The 19,788-nt window shown below is 41.5% G+C and overlaps 1 protein-coding gene across 1 annotated transcript; it reads left to right on the forward strand.

The window, feature by feature from the left end:
• Positions 1 to 1,545: 1,545 nt before the first annotated feature.
• Positions 1,546 to 2,596, forward strand: LOC134442444 (apolipoprotein L3-like). Its single transcript, XM_063192612.1, has one exon. The coding sequence runs from the start codon at positions 1,816 to 1,818 to the stop codon at positions 2,551 to 2,553; it is 738 nt and encodes a 245-aa protein (XP_063048682.1). The 5' UTR covers positions 1,546 to 1,815; the 3' UTR covers positions 2,554 to 2,596.
• Positions 2,597 to 19,788: the final 17,192 nt, after the last annotated feature.

Raw genomic sequence — 19,788 nt, forward strand, 5'->3', positions numbered from 1 at the left:
ACCTCTGTTGTCTGAATTAAGGTGGTTTTAGCCAACAAAGAGAACTACAAATGTATCCAAATATTTTTGAGAGCCTTATCTATTGTCGACAGCTTAAAATATTCATGAAGTAAGCAACTGCCCAAACACTATTGTTTTTCAGGTCGTTTTTACACTTGGTCCAGTTGAGCCATTTAAAAAAATAATTTAGTCTACAAATGTGTAGTTTAATTATAGTGTTCTTCGCCCAACCCAGTCAAGTCGTTTAGTGCAGTCCTTTTAGGTGTAATCAAATGTATCACTGTATTTACACTACTTGGCTCTCTCATACACAGTATTATTTTTGGAAATTGCTTTCTCACATTCAATACAATTCAGTTCAACGGGGCGGCCATGTTTAATGTTTAGGGGGTTGCAGGTTTGAATGCCTCCCTCACCTCTCCCTCCTCCATCCATGGCTGAAATGTCCTCCCAATACTGAAATGTCCTCCCAATACCACATTGCTCCATGGAGTCTAGACTGTAACCAATACCCTGTAAATAACTGTAAGCTGCTTTGGATTAAAAAAAGCAAGCTGAGTGTAATGTAATGTATGGTAATATCGCTCTCACTTTTTGTCGTCAGGAAACTTCAAGTGATTTGTATATTGAAGACGATGACGTAAGGTATTTAATAACTTCATATTGCTTTGTCACTTTTGGTCAAAAGCCCATAAATACAATGGTTGTTTGTGTTCTTCATTCTATAAAGTAAATGATACATTCAATAGACATATTAGCTTTGATTACACACTTAAATCACTTACACTATTTTATCTTGTAGAATCACACTGCTGGTGGCAAATACAGGACATTTGTCCATGGAATCTGAATACTCTGCGGGGGAGATCGGAAAACTCAAATAAATTACAGAAGAGCTCAATATACACATGGACAACTGGCAATCTATTTGGAAGTAGTCATTGCTTCCGTAGATAGTGTTGTCTTCACAGTAGAGCAGTGTGACATTTTCGTGTCTGAAATGGCACACTTGTGCACTTAAGGCACTATGTTTCAGTGCATAGGGGCGGGCGCACTGAATATGCGCCATTTGAGACACGGACCTTGTCTTTAAAATTCAGGGATTGTTGAGAGTCAGGAACAAACAATTTCAGATCTTTTTTTTTTTTTTTTTATTCACAGTGTATTGATAAGGGCTATATATTTATATTCATAAAGATCTATGTATTTAACTGTATAAAGAAAAGTCCACACTCAGAAAAATAGGCCTATATAGTTATATAATTATAATAGCCAGAAAGAATCTTACAGGTGTAGTATGTAGGATGGTGACCAGAGTTCCAAATAGCTGCTCATTGCAACTACGCTGCCCACCACAATTTTTTTCATGTTTATTTACTTAATACATACACATAACAAATATTTACCGGTCTGACCAAAGTAAAGTTTTGCAGCTTGAGATGCCTTTTACTGGAAATTCAAAATGGCAGACATGGAAAAGATCTGTCTTTTTATTTATGAAACATGTAATTTTCCCTGTCGTAATGCATAACCAGAAACTCTGAAAAACTGAAAAATAAAACATATGTGAATAGGCTGTATGAATTCTGGAAGCTAATCTCACTTTTAATGATTGTTTTCAGTTACTTCTGTCTCCAAATGGCAATCAGGACTCTCAAGATTACAAATACGGGTATGCTTTTTTTAAAATCACATGCTATGCTCTATGTAGTTTTGCATGTTTTTTTTCTACTAAAAACATGGAACATATAGGCCTATTCATTGATACAACACTTGGACAAAACACCCAAATACTAACTCTATCCACTTTACAGGATGAAAGATCTGTTGCAGGATGCAAGGCCAATAAAAACATTCCTGAATGAGAACCTTCAAGATGTCAAAAAGAAAATCAGAGAACTGACACAGATTACAGATGAACTGGAGGGTATGCACAGAAGCACAACCATTGGCAGTCTGGCTGGCGGAGTCATGGGTGCTGCTGGTGGAATCACCACCTTAGCCGGACTCTTTCTGGCTCCCTTCACCTTTGGGGGCTCGCTGATAGTGTCAGGTATAGGCATAGGTGTTGCAGCAACTGGCGGCATCACCGGTGCAGCTTCCAACATCACCAAGGCGACTCAGAGCAACACATTGCAGAACAAAATCAAAGATATCTTGGACTATTGTGAGACGGTGCTCAAACCTGTCCTGGAGAGTCTCAACAAGGTTCATTCTACTGTAGATAGCCTTCAGACTGTAGTTGGTGCAGGGAGAGTTCTCTCAGGTATCGGTCAGATAGCTAGACTGTCAGTCCAAGCTGCCAAGGCAGCTGGTGTGGTTGGACGAACAATTCCTATTCTTTCCAGCCTCACACTAGTCTTAGATGTCTTTACAATTGCTAGTGATGCCAGAGAGATACATCAGATACGAAAGAGGGAGAAGGGTGAAAGTGTTGACTCCCAGATGCTCAAGTTCATTGATGAGATGAAGCAGGCAGCAGCGGCATTGACAGCGGCTGTGGAAGAAATAGAGAAGATGAGAGATGCAATCGACCTTGCCGTAGGAATGTAAACAAACTTCATACACAAGACACCATGTTCTGTGATCCAGAATAATTATGTGCATGTGACTATCATATACAGTATGTAATGGTGTACAATAATAAAAAATAATCAATAAAGAAGTTAGTCAAAGTGAGCTCTCGCTTTTGTGATTCTCATGTCAATCATCCAGGCGTGTGTTTGTCAACTAGATCATTTGTCTCGACTTGTCTCCTTTGGCTGGGTTTCCATGTTGTGGCTTTGACTTGTCTTGTCACGTATGTTCTGGTCCACCCACATGCAAATTAACTTGAAATAAAATAATTTAAAAAACATACTAGGTTAGTGGCTGATCAAGCCAAATGGATGGCAAATTAACCCCTAGACCACAGCAGCCTGCCACGTCACAGCAGTGACTGACTCAGACTGACCGTTGGTCACCACCTCTGCTAATAATAATAATAATTACATAATTAACAACAACAATAATAATGGTAGCCTACTTTCATTTGTACTGCAAACTAGTTTGATAAAAAGACAAGTTTGACAAAGGTTTAAGGTCTCTCCTCTCCATCTGAGCACAGCGTAGTCCAGGTGATCCAAGTGGTGAACCATCCAGTGTGTTTGCAGACCTCCAGTGTGTCCATCATGCCTTGCTGGGCAGCTAAAAAGCACTGAGTGCCCTCTCTGGCATCTGGTAACTACTGTAGCCAGCCTACCTATCTTTGTGTCTGTTGTCTGTTGCAATGCAATGTGTGCTGCTGGCTTAGATATCTATTTTAATGTGATTGTTTCCCTGGTTAAATAAAAGTAAAAAAAAACAAACATACCAGATTAACATGCAAGACACTATGAAATTAAGTGCAAAGATGAGCAGAAGAAATGAATGATGATTGCATCATTTTTTTCTTCCAGTTTCATTTATTAATTCTTGTTCTACAATTTATGCCATCAATAATCTGCATATTTTTATTGGATCTGCTGTCTTATGACTAAACTTTGTAATGACAACATGTTACTTTCAATTGCATAATTCATTTTACTTCACTCATTTACATCCTTACAGTTAAAGCGATGGTTCGGAGTAGAATCACCCTAATGCCATTTGAACCGTGACACCCATCCACCTTTACACCCGAAGTGTTTTCTGCCGCAGGCTTACATCAACAGAGTTGCCGTGTTATTCAATGTTTATTCCGGATAGCTTGACTCAAGCGCATATGGATCCTGGGCACCGTCTCCAAACTTTCTCCACAAAAATAACATGTCATGACACCAAACTTCTACAGTATAACAAATGTGGTTTGTACTCACAAAAAGATGAATTTGAAACTTTGTACATAGTCCAGGAGTTTATTAGTAACAACACACGAGACGATTAGCTTTTCTGCTGCTAAACATCCGTCGACATCACTTCCTCCAGCTGGGACTGTCCACTTATTGTAAGGTTTGTGTTTTAGTCCGCAGCCAGGATATATGCACGAGTGTGGCATCGTCTTCTATTTATTGAATGTGGTAAAATTTAAATCCGAAGTGGTTAATTTCTAGTTGTAGCGCAAGCTGTCTTTTTGAGTTTTCCGCCTTCCGGACTCACGTGTATTTGTTTCCATCAACAAAGTCCCAGCTGGAGGAAGTGACGTCGACGGATGTTTAGCAGGAGAAAAGCTAATCGTCTCGTGTGTTGTTACTAATAAACTCCTGGACTATGTACAAAGTTTCAAATTCATCTTTTTGTGAGTACAAACCACATTTGTTATACTGTAGAAGTTTGGTGTCATGACATGTTATTTTTGTGGGGAAAGTTTGGAGACAGTGCCCAGTATCCATATGCGCTTGAGTCAAGCTATCCGGAATAAACATCGAATAACACGGCAACTCTGTTGATGTAAGCCTGCGGCAGAAAACACTTCGGGTGTAAAGGTGGATCGGTGTCACGGTTCAAATGGCATTAGGGTGATTCTACTCCGAACCATCGCTTTAATGCCTGCCTGCTTCATATCGCAGACTGGAGCTTCTGAGTGTTAGCCTAATAATCACCCACTAGGGGGCATCAAAAAGACACTACCGAAGAGTTTATGCTGTGAGCAAAGATGGATTATACATTGATAAAAAGACACAATGTCTCAAAGTTTGTTCTTTTTTATGATGGGTCCCACCCTCGGCCTTTGTGCTTTTGTTTACTTTCTGCAACTGGTTTAACAACCGCTTTTCAACACAGACATGGAAATACAATATACACTCTGCTTGTTGTGTCTGTGCAATATAAACAACTCTATTTAATGAAATGTAATGAAAATTCTAAGGTATAATATGGGATACAATATAGGGTAATACCCTCATTTACAAAACTATTTCCCACGAAACAACGGTATGATACTTTATTGTACCATAATGTACCTTGTGCAATTACTCTGCAAAAATGCAATAGATATATAGGCTACTCTATGTCTTTATTATGCCCAAGTGTGTTTTCACCTCCATCCAATCTTGTCACAGCCGAAATAGAGTATGCAGACAGGCATGAAGACACCACCAACACCACTGAACATTCAGTAACAAATACATGTACTCTCAGACATTGTCAGATGACCCAAGCACATCAGTGATGTCTCATTTACTATGTACACATTCCAGACAGACAACGCAATTGAACATCAATAGCAAAATACATTTGCATTTGCAACTGTCAGGTTGCACAAGTACAACATTGATGACAGTCAAACACTACACCTTCCAGAAGGGTCCAATGCAGGGTTACTGAGGAAGGTTGTTTAGTCCAGAGATAGAAGATGGAACAAAGCTTTTGTTGAAACTTGTCCTTCGCCATATGAGAGTCCTGAGAGAGCAATGATATGTACATAGTAAAAACTGTTTACCAGTGCTAATTGAACACTTCTCTGAGACCAAATATACTCTAGATGTGAAAATGACTCTCTAAGTGTTAGATTTTTTTGTGTACTTCTATTTCTCTGTGTGTATAGTGCAAAAAGGGAACACTAAAACAACACAATATAACTCCAAGTCAGTCATAATTCTGTGATACCAGCCTGTCCAGTTAAGAAGAAACACTCATTGTGAATCCAGTCAGTCAGTCCACCTGGCTTTCTGGGTGATTTTTTGTTCAAATGTGCATTATAAGGCAGTGTTTAGAGTCATGGAGTTCAGAGTAGTGACAACTGGGGTACAGCTTAAAATGATACAGCTGAGAGGGGGCGGTGCTAAGTTGCCAATGGGGGGCACAAGTCCATTTTATGTTTTGGAAGGCTTATGATGAAGTCAAGGGGACGTTGGGAGGCTTCCGTTGAGGTCCAGGGGGCCTTTGTTCAAAAAAGGTTGAGAACCACTGATGTAAAGCTACTTCTGATTTTCTGAAGAGATGAGAGTAATTCAGCGGTCAAGAATATCACCTGATCTGAAATCAACCGAACATCAATGCTGGGCACCGTATTAACTGATTAGAAGTTTCACCAACGCTCTGGACTTTCATGATTATTGTGTGTTGCAAAAGGACTTAAACACAAGTCTTGTTTTGTCTCATATTTATTGATTCTCTGTAATGTCCATTTGAACAACCTTCAAATCCTGAGTCCCGGCATAATCTAGAACTGGTGACAAATGAATACTATTGTGAGCATAGGTCAATAGAATGGGTGAAGAGATTGGTTGGCGTAAGGCATAAATAGATGCTGTTACATGTTTATGGCATCACCAATTGCGGCTCTCATCGTCTCTATTTCATCTACAGCCTGTGTCAATGCTGTTGCTGCTTGCTTCATCTCATCAATAAACTTGAGCATCTGAGAGTCAACTATCTCGCCCTGGTCCCTCTTTCTTATCCAATGTATCTCTCTTGAATCACTAGCGATTGTAAAGAAATCTAAAACTACTGTGAGTCTGTAAAGAATAAGAATAGTTCGTTCAACCACACTGATGGCTTTTGCAGCTTGGACTGACAGTTTGGCAATCTGGCCAATGCCTGCCATTACTCTACCGGCACCGGCTAATGCCTGAATACCACCTGCAGTAGCCTGAAACTTGTTTAGACTCTCCATGACAGGTTTGAGCGCCCCCTCGCAATATTCCAATATAGCTTTTATTTGGTCTTGGAATGTCTTACTCTTTATCATCTTGGTGATGTTGGAAGCAGCTGCAACACCTACACCTACACCTACACCTGTCACTATCAGAGAAGCCCCTAAGGTGAATGGAGCTAAGATGAGACCAACCACAGAAGTGATGCCACCAGCTGCACCAATCACTCCTCCAGACAGGCTGCCAATCGTTGCCCTCCGGTGCATAGTCTCCAGCTCCTCTGTAATCTGAGTCAGTTCTCTGATTTTTACAATAACGTCTTGGTGGCTCTCGGTGAAAAATGCTTCTATGGCCCTTGCATCCTGCTTCAGCTGTCTGACCCTGTAAGGTTAACAGAATTAGTATTTAACAATGTGTATCATCAATTGTTGCATAATTTGTGATTCTTTGTAGCTCAAATTTTCCATTCTGAATGTAGAAAATGTAGTAATTAGTAAATAGCATCAAGTTACATATTTCCCCACCCAACACTGACTGACACATTTCAGTTCCCTATGCATCTGATTGTTTAAACTCCAGAATTAATGTCCATCAGAATTACTATTCAATTAGCATTAGCATGGGTATTTCTTTTAGAGCACAGTTCCACATATTGACACATGTTGAGTAGTTGCATAGAATCCAATGTTGAAACAAAATACAGAAAATGGGCCTACCAGAGGTTGTTATATTCTTCAGAGTCCTGGAGGCTATTTGAAGAGAATCTTGCCTAAGATAGTAGTGGTAGAAGTCAGGGTAAGAACATCTCTGACATAACAATGAATGTCAAATCAAGAAATGGAAACAAAAAGTAAAGGAATGCGGACCACGTCAGAACAAAACCTTCTAGCTTAATGTGCCGTAACATCAATACTTGCTTGAAAAAAGAAGGTACAAATTGCATTACACAATATACCATTGGAACCGCAAGTCAAAAGTATTCAACTCACAAAACAAGTATTATTTTCTTAGAAATATCCAGCTACCACCCATTTTTTCAAAACGTGAGGAGAAGTCATTTTAATGAGTCATCATTAAGCGAATAAAGAAATGAGGAGATGACATTGAAACTTTGACAACGCAAACAATAATTGGGACATTCCATGACAATGTTAGATTTTCAGAAATTTGTCATGAAACTTTTTTGAATAACCCTAAGTTGTCCTTGGGTTATTCTCAACAAAACATTTGACTCAATCTCCTGTTGCTTAAGAATATCAAACAACAAACTCAAGATTTTTAGTAAAAGGAAAGGGTGAGTACATCCGTTCCTCTGTAAGGTAGAGAAAAAATTGAGTACATCATAAATAGAGTCGAAAGTAACAACCATGTTGTTTCTACTGTTTAAGACTTGACTTAAATACTGTGTAGTTGAAAACCACTGTTGTTAGGCGGTCCGTGTATCATCCGATCATTCAATTATTCCATTCAATTTGGCAAACGGAAAAACAAAAAAATGATAATATTTCGTTTCCCTGTTTTTTAGTAATGTTTTTAGAGCAAAACATTGGGGATTGGTCCGTGTACCATTCGTTCTTTTGTTTTTCGATTCAGAACCAAATAACAAAAAACGGCTGGTTATTTCATTATTTCGTTTTAGTGACAAACGAAAAAACAAATTTCGATCTGAATTTCCAAAATTTATTTTGTACTTCATTTCAAAACAACGGCAATGAAAAAAAGCCGACGTGCTATTTTTATTTTTTGATATTTTCATTTCTCAGCCTTATGTGCCCCGGAAGTACTAGCGTTTGCCCCTGCCGTTGGCGATGTTGCGAAACACAGGACGATGTTGCGCCCCACCGCGTTTCTCGTGGCTCTCATTTGACAGCGCGCACGACTGACATAGTTTTAAATGTTGTAGGCCTAGGCTACCCGAAGACCCCAGGTTTTATTAACAGTTTTGTAATAGACAACGACCACCGAACAGGTGACATGTGGGCTTACCGGTACTAGGCCTACAGCTATATTAGCTAGGCTTGTCAGCGAAGCTGTCTTATGGAACAATGTGGAGATAGCCTATAGGCCTAGTAGCCGAATGGGATCTGGATTATTATTATTATTTTAAGGCATCTGTTTTCTAGGAACCGAAAGGAGCTGACTTTTGGTGGCAGGTGGTCGCGTCCACCATGACATTTTGATATTGTGTTGTTGTTGGACTCTCGGAAAGAATTGCACTAGCCATCAGATCTAATGTCAAGCATTCTTTTGTCATGAACCCTAGAAAGTCTCTAGTTTGCCAAATAAAGTCTGTCTTCCTGGCGAATTCATTCCCTTTGTCATTGTCCCTCTTTTCCTGTTATAATTTTGACCTGGATATGTTTATCACTGTCATTTGTCTAAACCTACACAATGCGTGCACGCAGCACTTAATACAGCAGGCATCTATCAACGGAACGCACCGCGTGTGTGAGCTGCATTCTCCTTATCCCTCATGGAGTGGCAAGCCTAGCTTACTGAAAATGGCCATTGCCACTGTGTTCAACGTGTTTTTACACATTCAAATACTCCCACTAAAGACATCTCCCAAACTCAACAATGAGTGCTGCCAGTGCACATTTCACCTAGCACCACACACGTGGACAGCTCGCAGTGCAATACAAGGGCTGCGCCAGCTGCAAATGCCAGAGAGAATGATGGCACCTAGAGCTACTCAGAAATGTAGCCTACTGTACTGATGATAGGGGGTGAAGTTTTAGCTCGTATTTCATTTTCCAGTGTAAAACTATTGATTTTGTGGTAATTGCCTCAATAAACCAGCATTTTGGATGGCCTTCATTTGTGATATGGCTCGCATTTTTGTTGAAGTTTTGTAACGTGGACTATCTTCTACGTGTATACTTTTGTTTTAGTTTGGTATAATTACGGACAATGCAAATTACTGAGTTTTGTGTCATTTTGACATTTTTTGGAAGGAATATAATCAAAATAGTCCCGCCACGTGGATTATTGTTTTGTGACGTGCATCACTGATTCTTGAGAAAGCGGCTAAAACATGTCTCTGCAATAAACTGCCAATTCTGTTGAAAATAAACTACATTTTCATGAACAAAATGAATCCAGGTAAAGACACAGGGGTCTGTTACATAAATGTACAGTCGTTTGAAATATTTAAGTGTAATTTTATTACTTTTCATGGCTATAAATATGCCCACACCCTGTAAAAACAGCTGTCCCAAGGACAGACATCATCATTTCAATTGACTTAAAATGTAAAAATCACTGATATTATTGAATAATATCACCATGATGTGAAAGTCCATATTGAAGTGGTTCTGCAGATATGCACATAGTGCGTGTAAAGCAATATTTACTACTATTTTCTGATTGCTCAAAGTGTGTCCAGCATATTAGTCACCACCGTCAGATTTTTTAAAAAAGACAATAAAATCAGGTATGCGCAAGGTCATTGTCATTACTTAGGACCCCTTTTCAAACCTTTATATCTACTGAGTACTTCACCATCACTGAAGCTCCTGTAAGTTTACTAATTTCTCCTCAATTTGATAATTTGTTTGGACACTGGTACTGTCCCAACCATAAACTGTCAACACCGTCGGGGGTTTTAATAGTATTATTGTTACATTAATGTTAATTATATATACTTTTTCAGAAGCGTCATGAAGTCCCCAGAGAAACAGAGCGAAAACGAAGTGGCTAATGATAGCAAAAAATGCACAATATGTAAAAGAGTGTTTTTTTGTCTCACACCGTCAGATGTCACCACCGTCAGATTTTGTTCCGCTCATCATCTTGTTCCATATTTTACTAAATTGTGCTGGTTAATGAAACATTACCAGACATGTTAGTAATAATTGTGACCCAAACTTATACTCCAGCCTCCACTGAGGTGCATTTGGAGGGTTTTTTGTCACAAAACCTGACGGTGTGGTGACATCTGATGTAGTTCACAAAAAAGCATGTGTTTTACATGTTTTTGACAAGTTTTAAGAATATGCTTACAATAAGTATCTACAATTATGTTGAATTGTAAAAGTAATTCACTTAAATACAGTAAACTTATTTTTTTACTTCTAATTCTGTCTGACGCTGGTGACAAAACCAAGAAAGAGCCCATTTTATGAAAAATGTAAAACATGGGGAGCTTGGCCAATACATTCACTGCACAGCCAAGACGTTCATCTATGATAATACACCTCTATATTTTGGATTTGAACAACTTAAAACCTGTTTATGCCACATTTTCAATAATCTAGGCCTACTTCCAAGAGTATCTAACAAATGAAGAAAAAACACATGCACAAACATATTGTGCACACACAAAAATAAAGTGTTTATGCTAGATGTCATTGACTTGAGAGAGGGCTATTTATTTTGCTACATGTAGGTAATAATTAGGTCACTTTCACCACCTTCAGATTACTGTCACCACCGTCAGTTCTTAAGTCACCACCGTAAGAAGGAGTTTTGGACATTTTAAATGAATGTGCTTACAAAATTTTCCTTTGTAGTTGTTGAATTATCAAAGTAATAGCAAATTTAAGCCTACACGAATATTTGTGAAATTACAAAAAAATGTTTGATCTATTTAGCCATTAAGTAAGCATTGTCTGACAGCACATATTTTTAAAATTAGAACACATGAAGCAGTATTAAAATAGAATGAAAGTGAATTTTCAACATTTAAAGGCGTATGTGTGAACCAAAAAACACACACAATCACTTAAAAACTCCAGGTACATATGCAACCAAATCAATACACTTTTTATTGCTTTTAATTGTGTCTGACGGTGTTGACAAAAAACAAGGTATGATCGGAGAAAAACCTGATTTCTGAAAAAAATGGAAAATGGGGAGATTGGCCTTGTGCATTTCTGAAAAGCCAAGACCTTTGTCTACAAGGATATACCATATTATTTTGTAATTCACTTCGTTTTTTTCTTTCAAGATTACAACCTGTTTTAGCCACTTTCTCAAGAATCAGTGGCATGTGAGAGCCTTATGTCGGCAAAGGGTACAACAGTATTGATTGGTTGTATTGTTTGGTCTTTTGTAGACTGTCTGTACGTATTCACTCATGAAACTGTAACGTGCTTCACACATAAGAGTAGTGCCGCCAGAGACGTTAGAATTAAAAGAATCTTTGGTGCCGCGATTTCAGCACCATGGACAGAGGGCGCCCGTCCATGCAGGCAAGGCGCGTCAGGCCATGTAGACGGACATGAAAGCTTTCAACTGATAGATTTTCATAAAAATATTGCCGTTTGGATTTGTTTTAGACTGTGAATTTCACATATATGTTTCAAAACACCTCTTCTGACAACATCCAGTATGGATTTAGTTATGAGTTAAGCTTAAACCTGTTTAATCGAGGTCGGCTTGTAGGCTATAACTTCCGGGGCACATACGGCCGAGAGATGAAAATATCAAAAATTAAAAATAGTACGTCAACCTTTTTTTCATTGGCGTTATTTTGAAATGAAGTAGAAAATAAAATTTGGAAATACAGATCAAAATTAGTTTTTTCGTTTATCACTAAAACGAAATAATGAAATAACCAGCCGTTTTTTCGTTTTTTGTTATTTGGTTCTGAATCGAAAAACAAAAGAACGAATGGTACACGGACCGGGATTGATGTTTGTTTTCGTTTTTCAACCTAAAACAGAACAAATCATAAACAGGGAAACCAAAACGAAATTTGAACAGTAATTTGCGTTTATTGGTTTTCTTTATTCTTCACGGTACATTAGCCTTCCCATGGTCTCGTGGAGGCGCTAGAGCCTCGTGATGTCACAAGGCGTCATTTCAATTGGGATGTTGAATGAAGAAATGTCCACCAACATTGCTCTGCATAGGCTGGCAGGGTGGAAACTGTTTTCTCCACGGAAGCGTCTGCGAAGGGCCATTCCACAAGCGCAAGTCAAGGAAGAGAGTTTAGATAATGGCGTGTATTACAGGCTGCACTCTGTCTCTCACGGTCAGTCTGTGTGTGACCTTGGGCACAAACGCGAGATGCAAGTTGACCATGGTGCCATTTGGGGCAAATTGCGCGCAGTCTGGGTTGACAGACAGCACATGTAACATGTAACTCACCCGACTCGCTTGGTAGGGTAGGTTAGTGGTCAGAGCGAGGGATAGTAGCCTATCATCTTAATGGAAAGACACTTCAGGTCCACGTTTAAATGGGGCCATGCGTAACGCATCCAAAACCAGGGAGGTGTTCCATGGTGTTGATAGAGGTAGCCTAGAGGTCGGTCGGATGGAGACGTCTAGCACCTTTCACAAATGTTCGCCTACAGTAGCTTAAGTAGTAGCCTAATGCTGATGTGGCATGCAGAAATAGCAACCAGATACGCCTAAACTGTGGAGGAGACCTCGCTGGCAGTTCCCAGGAATAGGCTATCAGTAGACGGTACCAAGCAGTTGAAGAAAAGTTTCTTCCGATTCACGCACCAATGGTCAAAACTTCATTCCACCTGTAATAATAAAATGATCTAGTGGAAGGAGCCTTAGCCCATTGGATAGTCACAATTATTAATGTAGTTAGCCTATGGGGTAGACATACTGGACCGGACACAGTACAGTGCGTAAAGGAGTTAGGCTATCTTTACCACCCACAGGCACTGACATAAGGGGCTACCAGTAGGACAGAAAGATGTTCTGTGGAGTAGGAGCATCAGCAGGCTGATTATAGGCCTCGGGGAAATGCGTAAAGCAGCGCGTTTGGCAGCCACTTGTGCACTATCGTGTCTTACTTAGGCGAGCAATAGAAAAGCACCGCGGGAAATGGGACCAATAATCGTAAATTAGAGTTGTTATTTCGTTTTGGTTTTCTCGTTTATTACTTGTTCTGTTTTGAGTTGGGAAAAGGAAAATCAATACAACTCCCCATTTTTTGGCCATATGGAAAAACGGGAAAACAAAATATGGAGTCATTATTTCGTTTTCCGTTTGCCAAATTGAATGGAATAATTGAATGATCGGATGATACACGGTAATTTGGCCCATCACTGCCACTGGACAAATACACAATGTGAATCATCAAGGGCCTACAGTAAAGGGCGTAACAAAGTCCATTATGCCAGAGGAGGCTCAGTAAGTCACGGTTCAAGGTTCAATGTAGTTAATGATCTCACTTGACAAATGTCTTTGAAATCTGAGGCTACTCAAGGTGCAACAAATACACGACACAGTAACTACTGCAGCCCAAGACTGTGACATAGGATTGGATATGTGAAATTAAAAAGGAAAACCATTACTGGTTGCATTAGTCAAATTGGACATAAAACACGACATGAAAAAGAAAACTGTGTGAAACAGCATTTTAATGCTCAGGCAATTTTGTTTTTCAGTGGCATATCTGTGCAATTTTCCTATGGTATTCTACTACGAAAAATGTTGAAATGGGTCGGGTTAATGGGCATGACAATAATAAAGGGGAAAGGTATGTCGCGCAGCACACTTTGCCACAGCATCATCAATATCTTACCATTCGTAACATATCATCCAGAGATGGCCTTCTGCTTGGCCTGTTCCTAAGGGCTTGACAAATGATGTGTCGCAGTTCACCAGAAAAGTTCACAAGGAGGCCTTTGGAGTCATAACGCACCGACTGTGGCACACCATATTCACTGTACTGAATTAAATAAAAAAGGAAGAAGAACACATTTAACTGTGAACACTTGCGTTTAGCCGGATCACACCGCACTCTCGATTAAAAGGTGCCAAACATAAACAAAAACTGTGTAAAATTGAAAGAAAAATGTCTGCACACTTAAATCCCCTTTGTGTTCTTTAATAAGAGGCCAAGCTTTCGGTCTACTGACCTTCCTCAGAGCCCTGAGGAAGGTCAGTAGACCGAAAGCTTGGCCTCTTACTGTGAACACTTGCAAAATCACATTTTACTTATTTTTATATTTTATATTTTAATACATATAACCTTTGTAGCTTTTACTTACATATGTGTGGAAGGAGCACATTTCAGACAGAAGATGTCCCATAAACCAAATATCACTGCGGGCACAAGTAAGAACAAAATGGTTGCAAAAAGATAATAGGATTATTATGACAGTGTGACAGGATGAATATGAGAAAGATGGTACACTGACTGTCTCAGGCCAAAATTGTGGGAATTCACAATTACAATCACAAAATGGACAACTTAAGCAATGTATTGGATGTACCAATGAAGACCCTGGAAGAACTAGGAATTCTCCGGCGGCATAGGACTACATCGGACCCGACTGCCTCGCTATGCCGACGCCGAAGAATTAGGAAAAGGGGCAAACGAGGTGGCGTCGAGACACGGCTTGCAGCCAACCCAACTCGTCCAGCAATACCATCAATTCTCTTGGCAAACGTCAGATCTCTGGACAATAAGATGGATGACATACGGCTACTAAGATCAGCGAACAAAACCGTGAGGAACTGCTGCGTTACGGTGTTCACCGAATCATGGCTGAACGACGGCATACCCGATTCGGCTTTACATCTGGAACAACTAACGTGCCACCGAGCGGACAGAGCCCTTGCAGAGAAAAAACGAGGAGGAGGAATATGTGTCTACACACATGATGCTTGGTGCAATAATGCTACGGTAGTACAGAGGCACTGCTCTCCACGAGTGGAGTTCATGATTATCAAGTGCCGACCCTTCTATCTACCCAGAGAAATATCCGCTATCCTATTAGTCGCCGTCTACCTCCCACCCAGCAACAACAATGGCGTCAAAAGCGAGGCACTGAACGAGCTGCATCGGGGCATCAGTGAACAACAAGATGCACACCCAGATGCCTTCACAGTGGTACTAGGAGATTTCAACCACGGAAATCTCAAAACAGTACTTCCAAAATTTCATCAACATGTCAACTTCCCAACAAGAGGACAAAACACCCTGGACCTCGTTTACACAAATCAGAAGAGAGCATACAAGGCAAAGCCCATCCCCCACATTGGATCATCAGACCACACGACAATTCTGCTACTGCCAGCTTACAGACAAAAGGCAAAACTCACCAAACCAGTTCAGAAGGAGGTGAGAAAATGGCCTGAGGGAGCCATCTCACGACTTCAGGACTGCTTTGAAACCACAGACTGGGACATTTTCAAAACAACTGCCACCCACAGCAATCACATTGACATTGAGGAGTACACAGACACTGTGACCTCCTACATCACAAAATGCATCGATGATGTTACAGAAATAAAACACATCACTACCAGGGCCAACCAGAAGCCATGGTTCACAGGAGACGTTCACCGACTGCTGAGGGCCAGAGACAAAGCCTTCAGAGCAGGAGACGTAGCTGGCCTAAAGACAGCAAGGGCTAACCTGTCCCAGGGCATCAGGAAAGCAAAAAAGGAATACTCAGACAAAATAACAACACACTTCAAAGACAGCAGAGATGCACAGAGCCTGTGGCAGGGCATACAGGCCATCACGGACTATAAGCCTGCACCACGAAGCTGTGACAACAACACCTCTCTGCTAAACGACCTGAACAGTTTCTTTGCCCGCTTTGAAGCACAAAATGACACTCACCCACAGAAAACTCCCCCTCCCCCCCATGATCAACCCCTTTACCTGTCCTCTGCCAGTGTTAAGAGGACACTGGCCACCATCAACCCACGCAAAGCAGCTGGCCCAGACAACATACCAGGCCGAGTGTTGAAGGATTGTGCAGAAGAGCTGAAGGATGTCTTCACAGACATCTTTAACATCTCTCTGGAGCAAGCAGTCATCCCATCACTTTTCAAAGCTGCTACCATCATACCTGTGCCGAAGAAATCATCACCATCATGCTTCAATGACTACCGTCCTGTAGCACTGACGAACGGCTAGTCCTGTCACACATCAAAGCCACCCTACCCCCCACCCTAGACCCCTACCAGTTCGCATACCGAGCCAAGCGATCCACGGAGGATGCAATTTGCTCTGCCCTCCATCCAGCCCTCACCCACTTGGACAATAAAGACTCATATGTGAGAATGCTGTTCATTGACTTCAGTTCAGCATTCAATACCATAATACCACAACAACTCATCAGAAAACTGGACAAACTAGGTTTCAGCACCTCCCTCTGCAACTGGCTGCTGGACTTCCTGATGCAAAGACCACAAGCAGTACGGGTAGGGAACAACACCTCGAGCACCCTGACCCTGAGCACGGGGGCTCCGCAAGGTTGTGTTCTCAGCCCCCTGCTGTTCACGCTGCTGACACACGACTGCACAACGACCCACAGCACTAACCATCTAGTGAAGTTTGCGGATGATACAACACTGGTGGGCCTCATCACCAAGGGCGATGAGACTCACTACAGAGAAGAAGTAGACCTGCTGGCCAGATGGTGCAAAGACAACAACCTCCTGCTGAATGTCAACAAGACCAAGGAGATTGTTGTCAACTTCCAAAGGGTCCAAAAACAACTGCCACCACTGACCATCGACGGCGATGCTGTGGAGAGAGTGAGCAGCACCAAGTTCCTTGGAGTGCACATCAGCGACGACCTCTCTTGGACCACCAACACTACATCACTGGCGAAGAAGGCCCATCAGCGTCTCTACTTCCTGCGCAAACTAAAGAAGGCAAGTGCTACACCCTCCATCATGACAACATTCTACAGAGGAACCATAGAGAGCGTCGTGTCCAACTGCATCACAGTGTGGGGAGGAAGCTGCACGGAGAAAAACAGGAAGACACTCCAGCGTGTTGTGAACACAGCGAAGAAGATCATTGGAGTACCACTCCCCTCCCTGCAGGACATTTACACCACACGCCTCACCCGGAAAGCACTGATGATCATCAAAGACACAAGCCACCCTGCACACAAACTGTTCAGCCTCCTCCTGCCCTCTGGAAAGAGGTACAGGCGCCTCCGTTCCCGTACCACCCGGCTGGCGAGCAGCACAATGCACCAAGCGATCAAGATGCTGAACACTCAACCCACTCTCCCTCCACTGTCAGCCTCTAGCCAGCAAGGCCACTGACAACCCCCCCCCCCCTCCACTGTCAGCCTCTAGCCAGCAAGGCCACTGACAACCCCCCCCCCATCCCCCACCACCATATCTGCGACTGAACATTCCACCTGCACTACTATACTCGTGACTGAACTTTCAACCTGCACTAACTCAAAACATGCACACACACACACACACACACACACACACACACACACACACACACACACACACACACACACACACAAGCACACTGCACTTTCTGCACTAAACCCAAACATACACACACTGACACACACACACACACACACACACACACACACACACACACACACACACACACACACACACACACACACACACACACACACAGACACACGAACACACACACAAGACGCACACCGCACCTTCTACCTGCACTAAACACATACACACACACACACACACACACACACACACACACACACACACACACACACACACACACACACTGCTGCTGGTGTACTTGACAGACCTTTTTATATTTATTTTCTTCAAAATGCTACTATTACCATGTCAGAACGCTATAAAGGACTTTTTTTTAGGAAAAGCACAAAAACACAACAAATACCTCTTAATGTATGTCCTCTACAAGTCTTCTGTTGTCCAGTCTTGCACTTTAAATGTCTGTATGAGCACTGTCTATGTCCATACTGTCTATGTCCTTACCTTAATTAGTCTATGTCTGTATGGGAAAGCAAGAAATGTAATTTCAAATTCTTTGTATGACCAGTGCATGTAAAGAAATTGACAATAAAACCTACTTGACTTGACTTGAATTAACATTTAGATTTCTTCCTTGAGAATAGGTGATTCGTTTTCAAACCCATGGTCATAGTTCAGAATACCCTAAAACATTGCATTTGGTCAACATTATAGTAATTGTAGTTCATCAGATAGGAGGTTGCAAGGGCATAACATTTTATGGTGGTAACTATAGGTTAACTAAAAAAGGCAACATCGCAGAGAGGTCGCCACATCACCTGCTTCAAAAGTATATGTGACTTTTTTTCTTTACAGTGATTTTCTTTTTTAATTGTGCTAATTCAGAAGAACAAATGGACATCTTACCTCATGGCACTGAAAGGCCTTCCTTCCATAACCTCTGGAGGAGTTGTTTGCCTATAGTGGTTTTGTGAAAGTTAAAGTGAACAAGTGAAAGTTCACCTGAGAAACTGCTATTGTCATTGTGACACAGCATTCCACAGCACACAGTTCTCATTGCACACAACAAAATTGCATTTAAACCTCATCAGTGCAAGGGGGCGGCCCAAAACAGTGCCCCAAGGGAGCAGTGTGGCATCATGCTCAAGGTATTCAGGAGAAGGAAGAGTAGGAGTTCTGGTTAATTACTCCCCCACACACCAACCTGGCAGGTCAAGAGTCGAACCTGCAACCTTTGGGATACAAGTATGACGCCCCATCCACTTATGCCCTGTAGCCTCACTGTCTAAAGCCCTCGGTATGCTTGCTGTAGGATAGGCCATATGCGTGCGCGGGCACGATTTGTGCATGAGCGCATTAAGTTACGTAGTTCATGTCAATTTCACGCGCATTAGTTACTGCAAGGGGGTTTGGATTTAGCTGGTTAGCTTTGCTGATTAGCAAGGCTCATGATGATTGGTGAGTGCACAGCACATGCACAAGTTTAGTGTTTGGCACCCAGACCTATGGGTCTGTGGTTGGGGACCTTATAATACCTCCATGCATCTAGTGCCTGTCTTCCATATAGCTTTCTGGTCAACCTTGTCAGTCAGTAAAGTGGCACGTAATTGGCTGAGTAAACTGGTCCCTGAAATGAGCTCCATGAAACTCCATTTTGGAAGCTTAAAAATGCGCTCAACTTTGGCGAAATTCACTAGACCAACATTTCCCATTAAAATGACTGTGGGCGGGACTTATTCACTCTCTCCAGGTCTTATACTACCTCCATGGTTACTGCAACCAAATGCGTTCATTAGGTGCGATATCTTCACACTTGCTGGGGGCGACTGTAAGAGCATAAGTGCTTCTGGAGAAAACGATGATGGCGGCAACTTTTTCCGTCTCGAGCTTGTCCGAATATACAAACATTCGATTTGCTATCATACTTCCCTGTTGCACTTTGACAAAGGAGTGTAAAAATGTAGAAGTATTAGCAGGATCGTCTCCTTGCTCCTTTTTGTTGGGTTAAACTATACAGTCTGTGTTCCCAATTACAGGATCGCAATGCTGTTCTCACTGCCCCCTGGATGATACC

This window comes from Engraulis encrasicolus, unplaced genomic scaffold (assembly GCF_034702125.1).
Source record: "Engraulis encrasicolus isolate BLACKSEA-1 unplaced genomic scaffold, IST_EnEncr_1.0 scaffold_162_np1212, whole genome shotgun sequence".
Lineage (NCBI taxonomy): Eukaryota > Metazoa > Chordata > Actinopteri > Clupeiformes > Engraulidae > Engraulis > Engraulis encrasicolus.